The sequence below is a fragment of the Notolabrus celidotus genome, chromosome 14 (genome assembly GCF_009762535.1).
Source record: "Notolabrus celidotus isolate fNotCel1 chromosome 14, fNotCel1.pri, whole genome shotgun sequence".
Taxonomy (NCBI): Eukaryota; Metazoa; Chordata; class Actinopteri; order Labriformes; family Labridae; genus Notolabrus; species Notolabrus celidotus.
The window spans coordinates 24,180,508-24,192,848 of record NC_048285.1 but is presented as its reverse complement, the minus strand read 5'-3'; the positions used below and the strand labels follow the sequence as shown (position 1 = coordinate 24,192,848).

General features: G+C 41.4%; 1 protein-coding gene across 3 annotated transcripts in view; it reads left to right on the top strand.

Annotated features, from left to right (window-relative positions):
• The window catches only part of pitpnm3 (PITPNM family member 3), a 112,545-nt gene that overhangs the window by 23,721 nt on the left and 76,483 nt on the right, over positions 1-12,341 (top strand). For all 3 annotated transcript variants that reach the window (XM_034700275.1, XM_034700278.1, XM_034700276.1), the window contains exon 2: positions 44-139. In XM_034700275.1, the coding sequence (XP_034556166.1) occupies positions 44-139 (96 nt within the window). The remainder of the gene's footprint in view (positions 1-43; positions 140-12,341) is intronic.

Genomic DNA, 12,341 nt, shown 5'->3' with positions numbered 1-12,341 from the left:
TTCCTCCAGGTTAAAACCAGATTTTCTCTCTTTTCATCTACAGGGTCCTCACGAAAGCACAGCGCCACACATTGGTGTCTGCAGAACATCGCACAAGAATCAGTGGACAGCTCTGATGAGGAGTTCTTTGATGCCAGAGGTTAGTATTTCATTCTATCCCTCCTTTTGTTACATTTTACGTTGTAATGCTTTTGTCAGGTCGGCAGCAATACCCAGAGAGATGAACTCGACTTCTGCATTATGCTGCCTTTTTTTCCAAGTCTCTGGAGCTTGATTTTGACGCTGCTCGGGCAGACTTCCAGAAAGCTTGTAGTTGTCAGCAGTGCGTACGAATCGGTTTGCATCATTGTATCACTATTACAGCGCTTCATGTAGCTGTAACAACTAGAACAACCAGTAGATTAAAAAGAGCAACACATTTGTTCTAGACCCAAACATGTTGAGGGCCGGAGGAGGACTTTGGCGGCCACAAAAATCTTGAGTCAGCAGCTTTGAACAAAAGCAAGTAGATTTGTCAGTGTCTGGCAGCACTGCAGGTGCTACATGAAGCCAGTATTAACAGTTACATTGTTGTCACTACCACAATCTCTTCCTTCTTTTCCCCACCAAACATAAAAATGGCAAAAATCACTCCTACTTTTGTCTGTTTAATGGAGTGAATTAAAAAAATTGCTATGTAAAAAAGTGACTTCCACCTGCATAAAACCTTAAGCTATTGCTAAATGTTTTCATTAATGGTTTGTTCAATAACATGTCAGAGAACTTGGAAATACTCTGTATAGTTTCTTAAAGTTTCTTTATGTGTCTTGTTTTGCCAGTGTGACTCTTCAAAATCTAAAACTGTTTATTTTACTGTAGCTGAAAAGCAGAAAATCCCTACAACTGCAAACTAAACCTATATTTGGCTTTTTAACTAGAAATAATCAGTAAAGGGTGCTGGCTTGTGCCTAGTGGTTAAATAATGCGTCTAATGCAGTTGTTCTCAAAGTGGGGTCCTGGGACCCCTGGGGGTCCCCGAACCATAGCGTGGGGGTCCGTGAAATAATTTGAATACATTTTTAATAAATTATAGAATTGTGCTGTGTCATTAGAAACAGCATATACACCATTGTTATGATACCATTTGGTGGCTCGAAGGGATATGTGAGTCTTGCTACTGTTAATTTTCTGAAAGCGTTTAAGATCAATTACTTGAAAAGTATAAATGCTGTCATGTTGAATCCACAAGGAATGAAATGACCCTCTGTTTTAAAGTATACAAGTGGTATTTACTTGATTCAAATTGAAGTGTTATCTGTTTATCACTATGGTACAGGTCTGAAGTATTTACATCGATCATTTTACAATACAAATAGTTCCAAGGGCAACTAAGAGTGCAAATGGTAGTAAGCATCTGCTTTAGTGATGGGAAGTTCGGCTCTTTTCACTTGGCTCCCACAGAAGAGACGGCTCTTTCGACTGCCGAAGAGCTCTTAATTTAGGATCTTTTGTAGCCATATGTTTTACCTTAACTTTGCACAAAGTAATGGTTTGTGTTGAAAACCCTTTTACATACAGTTTTAGGTGATTAGGGTTAGGGTTAGGGTTGTGATTAGGGTTAGGGTTATGGTTAGGGTTAGGATTAGGGTTAGTATTAGGGTTAGGATTACGGTTAGGGTTAGGATTAGGGTTATGATTAGGGTTAGGGTAAGGATTAGGGTTAGGATTAGGGTTAGGGTTAGGGTTAGGGTTATGATTAGGGTTAGGGTTAGGATTAGGGTTAGGATTAGGGTTAGGATTGGGGTTAGGGTTAGGGTTAGGGTTATGATTAGGGTTAGGGTTATGATTAGGGTTAGGGTTGTGGTTAGGGTTAGGGTTAGGATTAGGGTTAGGGTTAGGATTAGGGTTAGGGTTAGGATTAGGGTTATGATTAGGGTTAGGGTTAGGGTTAGGATTAGGGTTAGGGTTAGGATTAGGATTAGGGTTAGGGTTAGGATTAGGGTTATGATTAGGGTTAGGATTAGGGTTAGGGTTAGGATTGTGATTAGGGTTAGGGTTTTGATTAGGGTTAGGGTTAGGATTAGGGTTAGGGTTAGGGTTAGGATTAGGGTTAGGGTTAGGGTTAGGGTTAGGGTTAGGATTGTGATTAGGGTTAGGGTTACTATTAGGGTTAGGGTTAGGATTAGGGTTAGGATTAGGGTTAGGATTTTGATTAGGGTTAGGATTAGGGTTAGGGTTAGGGTTAGGATTAGGGTTAGGATTAGGGTTAGGGTTAGGGTTAGGGTTAGGGTTAGGATTAGGGTTAGGATTAGGGTTAGGGTTAGGGTTAGGGTTAGGATTAGGGTTAGGGTTAGGGTTAGGATTAGGGTTAGGGTTAGGATTAGGGTTAGGGTTAGGATTAGGGTTAGGGTTAGGGTTAGGGTTAGGATTAGGGTTAGGATTAGGGTTAGGATTAGTGTTAGGGTTAGGATTAGGGTTAGGGTTAGGATTAGGGTTGTGATTAGGGTTAGGGTTAGTATTAGGGTTAGGGTTAGGATTAGGGTTAGGATTAGGGTTAGGATTTTGATTAGGGTTAGGATTAGGGTTAGGGTTAGGATTAGGGTTAGGGTTAGGGTTAGGATTAGGGTTAGGGTTAGGGTTAGGGTTAGGGTTAGGATTAGGGTTAGGGTTAGGGTTGGGATTGTGATTAGGGTTAGGGTTAGGGTTATGATTAGGGTTAGGATTAGGGTTAGGGTTAGGATTAGGGTTAGGGTTAGGATTAGGGTAAGGGTTACGATTAGGGTTAGGGTTGGGATTAGGGTTAGGGTTAGGGTTAGGATTAGGGTTAGGGTCGGGATTAGGGTTAGGATTAGGGTTAGTATTAGGATTAGGGTTAGGGTTAGGATTAGGGTTAGGATTAGGGTTAGGGTTTTGATTAGGGTTTTGATTAGGGTTAGGATTAGGGTTAGGGTCGGGATTAGGGTTAGGGTTAGTATTAGGATTAGGGTTAGGGTTAGGATTAGGGTTAGGGTTTTGATTAGGGTTAGGATTAGGGTTAGGGTTAGGATTAGGGTTAGGGTTAGGATTAGGGTTAGGGATAGGGTTAGGATTAGGATTAGGGTTAGGGTTAGGGTTAGGATTAGGGTTAGGGTTATGATTAGGGTTAGGGTTAGGGTTAGGGTTAGGTTTAGAACCAGATCTAAACTTAAGCATACAGAACTAGAACCATCAAACTCAACCAGAACCAAACCAGAATCAAACTCAACCAGAACCAAAGCAGAACCAAACCAGAACCGTCCCAGAACCGAACCGGACCCGAACCAGAAACGAACCAGAACCGAACCAGAAACGTACCAGAACTGAACCAGAACCGAACAGAACCATACCAAAACCGAACCAGAGTTGAACCAGAACCGAACCAGACCCGAACCAGAACCGAACCAGTACCGAACCAGAACTGAACCAGAACCGAACCGGAACCGAACCAGAACCGAATCAGAACCGAACCAGAACCGTACCAGAACCATACCAGAACCGAACCAGACTTGAACCAGAACCGAACCAGAACCGAACCAGAACCGAACCGGAACCGAACCGGAACCGAATCGGAACTGAACCCAACCAGAACTGAAGCAGAACCGAACCAGAACCGAATCAGAACCGAACCAGACGTGAACCAGAATCGAACCAGAACAGAACCGAACCAGAACCGAACCAGAACCGAACCAGAACCGAACCAGAACCAAACTCAAGCAAACAGAACCAGAACCAAACTCAAGCAAGTATTTGCCCGGTCTTCAAGAAGACTCTCTCTGAAGGAACATATGAAGCCAGGATACACAGCCTCCCCTCCACCACCTGTATCCTATATCCTCACATGTGATTGGCCGCATGGCCGCCATGCTGACCAATCAAAACAAAGTTCTGCTGTGAGCAGAGCTGGGGCTGAGCACTGAGAGAGCTAAGGAGGGAAAGGAAAAAACTGGGAGCCGTCTCTCTCTCTTGATGCGAGCCGGCTCTTCTGATTCACTATAAAGCATCGACTCTCAGAGCCGCAGCTTTTGATCATGACACATCACTACTGTGCTTAATCTGTGTTACAATTATGAGGGGGCCATGGACAATTTCTCACCTGTAAGGGGTCCCTGGCTATTCTATTATCAATTTGCCATCATTTTTAAGTATGTAAGAGATGATTTCATTGATAGCCATAGACTACATGTCTTTCAATGTAGACTTCCACTGAGAGGAGCATATTAGACTATTTAGGAACTAAATTAGGAACTAAATTTAGACGGTCATACCAGCTTGATCATCAATGAAAATGTCCTGGAAATGTCCTGGAAAATGATCTCTGGAAAAGAGTGGGAACCCTGTAAACTCGACCAAACAGAACCAGAGCTGAACTCAAGCAACCAGAACCAGAACAAAACTCAGGCAAACTGAACCAGAACCAACTCAAGCAAACAGAACCAGAACCAAACTCACACAAGCCAACAAAACCAGAACCAGAACCAACTCGAGCAAATGGAACCAGAACCAGAACCAAGCTCAAGCAAACAGAATCAGAACCAAACTCACTCAAGCCAACAGAACCAGAACCAAACTCGAGCAAATAGAACCAGAATCAGAACCAACTCAAGCAAACAGAATCCTAACCCTAGGATTAGTTTTAGGGTTAGGGTTAGGGTTGTGGTTAGGGTTGTGATTGAGGTTAGGGTTGTGATTAGGGTAAGGGTTGTGATTAGGGTTAAGGTTAGGATTAGGATTAGGGTTACGGTTGTGATTAGGGTTAGGATTATGGTTAGGGTTGTGCTTAGGGTTAGGATTGTTATTAGGGTTATGATTAGGGTTAGGTTTGTGATTAGGGCCAGGGCTAGGGTGAGGGTTGTGATTAGGGTTAGGGTTAGGGTTACGATTAGGGTTAGGGTTAGGGTTGTGGTTAGAGTTAGGGTTAGGATTAGGGTTAGGATTAGTTTTAGGGTTAGGGTCGTGGTTAGGGTTGTGATTAGGGTTAGGGTTAGGGTTAGGATTAGGGTTGTGATTAGGGTTAAGGTTAGGGTTGTGATTAGGGTTAGGGTTAGGATTAGGATTAGGGTTACGGTTGTGATTAGGGTTAGGGTTAGGATTAGGATTAGGGTTAGGGATGTGATTAGGGTTAGGGTTAGGGTTGTGCTTAGGGTTAGGGTTAGGGATGTGATTAGGGTTAGGGTTAGGATTAGGGTTGTGATTAGGGTTAGGATTGTGATTAGGGTTATGATTAGGATTAGGGTTAGGTTTGTGATTAGGGCCAGGGTTAGGGTGAGGGTTGTGATTAGGGTTAGGGTTACGATTAGGGTTAGGTTTAGGGTTGTGGTTAGAGTTAGGGTTGGGATTAGAGTTAGGATTAGTTTTAGGGTTAGGGTTAGGGTTGTGGTTAGGGTTGTGATTACGGTTAGGGTTGTGATTAGGGTTAGGGATGTGATTAGGGTTAGTGTTAGGATTAGGGTTGTGATTAGGGTTAGGATTGTGATTAGGGTTTTGATTAGGATTAGGGTTAGGGTTAGGTTTGTGATTAGGGCCAGGGTTAGGGTTAGGGTTAGGGTAAGGATTAGGGTTAGGTTTATGGTTAAGGTTAGGGTTAGGATTAGGGTAAGGGTTAGGGTTAGGATTAGGGTTAGGGTTTTGATTAGGATTAGGGTTAGAACCAGAACTAAATTTAAGCAAACAGAACCAGAACCAGAACCGAACCAGAACCGAACCAGAACCGAACCGAACCAGAACTGAATCTGAACCGAACCAGAACCTAAACCAGAACCGAACCAGAACTGAACTCAACCAAGCCAACAGAACCAGAACCAAAGCCAAACTGGAGCAAACAGAACCAGAACCAAAATCAAGCAAACAGAACCAGAACCAAACTCAGGCAAACCGAACCAGAACCAGAACCAAACTCACTCAAGCCAACAGAACCAGAACAAAACTCAAGCAAGCAGAAACAATTTCCAAGTCAGTTGAAATGAACCAGAACCGAACCAGAACCAAACCGAACCAGAACTGAACCCGAACCGAACCAGAACTCAACTCAACCAAGCCAACAGAACCAGAACCAAAGCCAAACTCGAGCAAACAGAACCAAAGCCAAACTCGAGCAAACAGAACCAGAACCAAACTCAGGCAAGCAGAAACAATTTCCAAGTCAGTTGAAATTAATAATCTAAATATTTCAGCTCAAGGAAACTCAGAGGAACCAAAGCCTCATGAGGCTGCTAAAAGTTCAGGTTATGCATAGTTAAGTTCCTCCGGTGTATAGGACAATCACTGAACAATGAAAATGGGAACCAATTTCAACAAAGCATTTTAGCTGGTAGAACAAAAATGACTCCAGTGCTTGGAAATTAAAGGTTGAATAACACAATTGTTTATAAATTATTTTCTTTGCTATCAACTGGGGGAATGTGGGACGACTAAATGAATCACAAGATGCAGGGGAGTTTTCAGGCTTTTACTGTATGCTCTGCTGGAGGAGATAAGCTAATGTTCATCTGTCATACAGTCCTTGTTCTGGCTAATTTTAGGAGGAATAAAAGTATCAGACAGAATGGGTTTCAAACTGCTCGTGTTTTATAACTCCCCATATGTTTGAATCTGATTTTACCATCTAATTTAGAGCTGAAGATTCTTGTGAATTTATTGAAGATCCCCAACTGACCAGAAATAGACACACTTGTTCGACTACGAGCCTCTCTGTACTCCCATGGGGACTTCATCAGCAGATAAGTGGAATACTTATCCCACCAATTATCCACTTTAAGCACATTTCCCCCGAGAGATGGAAGGTAGAGATGCTTATCAATTATGTGTAATTAAAATAGCGTGGTCATATTTTACTTTAAATCAGTCAACAGCCAGCAGTATGGTGGGGGTTCTGATGTCCAACATTACTTCATATGACATAAAACATGGTGAAAATAGCCCATGAGTGACATAAAAACCCCTCTCTTGAACATCACTCTTATATTTTCCATCCATTTTCCCATCATTCTCTTCTATCCTTTAATACCTATCTTTCTTCACTCTCGTTCCCTCACGATTTCTGTCAGGGAATGGCTCTGTTCACTGCACGCACTCCAAGAAAGCATCAAATATTTATCCTTATCACAGCTGTCACAGAGCAGAGCAGAGCAGAGCATTGCTCAGAATGCACTTTATGAGACCGATGTCAAGGCGCCTATCAATGCCAAGGAATCACAAGGGGACATGATATCATGTTCCTGTGTTGTACTGGAACAGATGATCCCCCCCTCCTCCCTCTATCTGCAGCACGAGATCCAACACTCAGCCATGAAATTTGGTTACCGAGTGTGAAGAGACGCAGAACCAGAGGCTACCTTTATCTTTTTTTTCATTAAAAAGAGACCCCAAAAGCAAACAGGAACAAAGATATGATCTGATGTTTGTCAGGTCTTTTGTTGTTCTTCATTTTATTTGGTTTGAATAATGAAAATAAATGTTGTATGTTTTGGGTATTATGATTATTTGTTTTCTTGCTGTGAGGCAGATAAGGAGATGGATACAACCCTTGAAGCTGTATCAAATCGCAGGTTAGCTTACAGATAGTTTATGTATTTATACGTCTATAGTGTACAGAGCTTTATTTTTATTGAACAGCAACAAATGTGGTATCAATCCTTACATCTTATCTGAGCAAGAAAGTAATTGAGCCTATTTTCAAATATATTTTCCAATACCTAGCATCACAGCTGCCATTGCAACCTTGCTTAGACTAATTTGACAATGGGTATGAATCAAGCAGCAGTTTTGAAATGTGAAGAGGGTAGACTGTACCTGTTAGCAGGGAGACCAAGGCCCGCCTCAACTCCACCTCTTTGCCTCTTATAAGGTTGACCCAAGCGGTAACCTCCGGTCTCAAATGATGAAGCCCATGCGGAAGTGTTATAAACTGCAATACATTGAGAATCCGCTTGAGGCTGGCTGCAGAAACACCGGAAACCACATAGACATGAATGGGAAAAAGACGATCTTTGCAGCATTAATAAACATGTTTACAGCCTGGTTCAAAAAACGGCTTGGCCCTACGAAGCTAATCTCTCTAATGGCACACACTGTAGGGGGGTGAATTTTTTTCTAACATGACGGTTCAGAAGATATTAAGATTACGAGTTTTTGCCCAAATAAGGACATGACTGACGTGTCCCCCCTGGTAGGGAACACATAGCTGTTGGCTAGGAGGCTCACACTACGTCACACTCTGCCTGGTTGAGTTCTGCATTTCCAATATGGCTGCCGCCGTCGATTGGCTTCAAAACAGCTCTCAGGAACAGATGGGTGACGTCACGGATACTACGTCCATATTTTATACAGTCTATGGGTTGACCACAAGTTAGGTAGAGTCAGCATTTTCAGTATGGTGACAAACGCATAGACTTCACTGCTTCAGAAACCTATTTCTGACGTCACATAGACTACATCCATGTATGCTGCAGTCTATGGTGTGGATATGTTATTTTACCCGCAAGTTGAAAATAACCCAACAACCTTTTGTATCAACTTTCTTTTAATTGAGATCATCTGAATGGATTAACTTGACAAGTTTTATCATGAGCTTAAGAAGTGCTTGTAAGTGTAGTTTAAAGACTTTGGATGGAGTAGATTAACTGTTTGTACTTGTTTCTAGTCTTTCTGCTAAGCTAAGCAAAGCAAACTGGCTGCTGGGTTCATGTTGAACAGACATAATCCTGTGACCTCCAAAAATAGGTTGAGGGAGGATCTCTGAGGGAGATTATATCACCTATTTCTCATGAGCACCACAACTGCAATTGTGACCTTGGGCATGCATTGTTAAAAGTTTGGAAACAAAGACGATTGAAGGTACTTATCAAATGGGCTTTGCTTTGTTTAATTTGATCATCGTGATGAAGGTACCACTTTCTTTCTGCTCCCATCTTGTTTTCTCAAGTTTTTCTTTCTATCTCTAATTGGTTTTTTTTATGTACTTGCATCCCATTTTGCAGAGATTTTGAAGTCTCATATTGTGAAAAAAGAACTTGCATTGTCCTTTCAAGTTGCATGAAAGCAAAAGTTTTCAAATCAACAATACAGCTTCATTACAGAAGATCCAACATTTTAAGATGAAATACTTAATTCTGAAAATTGATAAAGGAAGACAGAAGAGAGAGTAGGCAGTGTTTTGATGAGTGCTTTTATTGCTTTATTGTCTGAGCTCAGGGGGAGAGTAGATCTCAATCCTGCAGAAAAAAGCACCAGAGAAGTTATTCCAAATATAAACATATGCTCAGTATGAAGGAAGCCACCCAGCCCCTTAAAAGGAAAGACGAAGGAGGTCATAAAAGGGTCGTTGTTTAAATTACAGCCCTCCACAGTGGCCTGCCGCAAATAACCGCCCTGCTAGCTTTAATTCATCAGTGCCACTTTGCTTTAGCCAAAACAGTAATTTCAGACTTTAACAGGAAAGCAGACAGAGAAAGTGAAAGAATTGATCGAAGGGTGACTGAGTAGGGGTTTGTGGTATTAAGGCCTACACCTCAAACCATAACAATAGGCTTGAGGGAGTTTTATTTATGTGGTTATGATGAATGCCTGCGTCCAAACTGTGGAACCCAGCAGAGCCAGAAAACCATGAAAGTGTATCAACACAGTCAGGAATTTGCTCAATGTTACACTAAAAAGATGAACTGTATTTTATGCTTCTATTTATGTGTTTTATTCAGTTTTTCAAAACCTCTTTACTCTTTTTATGCACCGTTTCTTTTTTGTTTGTCAGCAGCCTCTTGAAATCTAAAACATGCATCTGAAGCTTCTCACATTGCACACAGCTCATTTTGATCTTGAATTTGAATGTTGAGAACCGGAGATGTTGTGCCGTATGCTCTTATTGCACTTTATTAAAGACTGCAGCGTACTTGATCCTTGACCGTGCAGGGATGCCTCAAGCTGGCAACGCAACAGCTCTGTGTTAGGAGGTGAAAATGTATTTAGAAAGCAGGCCACAAGCATCTGCGATTTACTGCTGCTTTGTCATCCAAATTTTTAATGAAACAACAGCTTTGTTTAGCATTTTAGTCTGACTATTATCAGTTTAATAACCAAAAGCAAAATACACACCCAAGTCAGAATAAACCAGTTCAAACTCAGCGGCCAGTTGGTTTCCAAGATGAAGTATTCCTCCAAAGAAACAGTCGTACAATCACAGTAACAACAGTGATGAAGAGATGGTAGACAACCCGCCTGCATAGATCTGATCAAACAAACACTGATGATATGATAGGTCCTCTTGTAACACGTGTCACGGCTCCTCATACTGAATGCATTGCTGCATGTGAACATCAGACAGTATTAGATCACATAATCTTGTTAAAGGTTGAGAGATACTTTTTAATTTAATCAGATTGTGGCAGTAATAAAGGACAAGTTCACCTTTTTATGCGTCATCCCTTAATTTGAAGAGAATAAAACAAGACTGTGATCCCAAACTTTCAGCTAGATGTACCAAGTAATTAGATTAAAACACTAACTTCTCCAAGAACCTCTCTAAAAGCCAAAAGGCCCTGAAACCAATCAGAAGTGAGATGGATGTAGAACTGTGCAGTTTTGGCACAGCCTCAGTAGGAAAGATGCCAAGTGTCAGCTGACGGGTCTCTGACGTCAGATCTTTTAGACTTCAGTCATTGACTGTGGAAGGATTTTCAATACCTTCCAATACTACAGCTTATTTAAGGATTTGTTCATTTACCTTTTTGTCTATGTTTCTGGCCCTCTCACCCTGTAACAGCTGTGTTACTGAAGCTACATAAGTAGTCTGTTTGAATCTGTAAGATGAAGCTCTGTTTCTAATGAACCGATTATCATAAGAGATTTTTGTTGAAATGTACAAATGAATGTGTTGAGTTTTTGAGACACTTTTTTCTATAAGTAAGAAGACTCTCTTTATTAATCCCAGAGGAGAAATTCAACCTTATCACTCTGTTGCTGAACATGCTGCACACACTTCCGCCAGAAACACTCACATGCACAAACTTCCAATATTTTTATTCTAATCACATGCTCTTATGGAGAGATCTTAGAGTGAGGGGCCTGCACATGGATGAGTGTCCCTTGAGCAGTTAAGAGTTTGGTTGACAGTGCCCAGGAAGTTAACTGGCCCCTCTACAGCAGCCATTCCAAATTTCAATACTTTGATTTAAATGGGGACATGAACCTGCAACCTTCTTGTCCCTGTGTGTGGAGCTACTGCGGCCCCCAGCTAAACTAACAGTGTAGGGGTATTGTTGCTGTACAATAGGCAGCTGTTCGGTAGGAAATTTTTGATTATTGCATACAGGACACGTTTTGTGAATGCATTTAGCCCAACTACATAGAAATAAATGATTAAATGAAAACTTGAGCAGTATTAACGCTTTTTCAAGTCACTCATGAGGACTCACATCTGTTCTGTCTCACACTAATTCTGATAATATAAACCGTTGCATTAAGACATGGCTTATAGGGTTACACTGTTGAAATATTGTCTAATCATAAGAGAAAAAAACAGCAATAACAATAGATGTTAGCTTTTTTGCTCATTACACTTTTTCAGTCTTGGTGCTGAGAACGGATCTCTCTCACAACCAGGAAAAACCCAAACAGATGACAAAATATCAACTTTGTAAATCTTACTCTTTAATGGTTAAGCTCATACATGATGAACATATCAGTGTATTGTTTCTTTCCAGAACTGACAGAGACGATCAGTTTCCGTTAATGGAAGTTGTGATGTTTATGTGAGACGCGATGTGGAGGCAGCACAGCTGTTTCCTGAATAGTTTGATGCTGCCAGCACTCTTGATCAACTCCACTGACATCCACACAGCTGCTTCTGGCAAAGCCCCCCCCCCCCCAGAGATCTGCATGCACGCATGCACACACACACTCAATAAAACATGCTCTTGTGATTTTGTCACATAGTCACAGCCCTTCTGATCTGGCCTGCATGAGTAAAACAGAAGTCACGAACCTCCTGTCATATAGCAGAGCACTTCAGACGGAGACACAGACACACAATGAGATGAAAGTGACCGTCCACCTCTAGCATCACCTCCACTCTTGAGCACAAAAACGTCCACTTGTGGCAGATAAAGCTCCAGATTGTGTCGAGTTCACCTCTCAAATAAATAAATATAAAAAAGGAGATAAGTCAATGTTTGAGGCTCCTATTTGAAGAAGAAATGCAAAATCTAAAACACTTAACAAAGGAAAGGTTTTCATTTTTGTGAAATGGATTTGGATTAGGGTTCAGGTTCTGTGCTAAATAAAGAAGCCACAAGTGAAAACAAACATTTGAATCTAAACATACCCTTCTTTCTCTTTTACTATCTACCTTCATA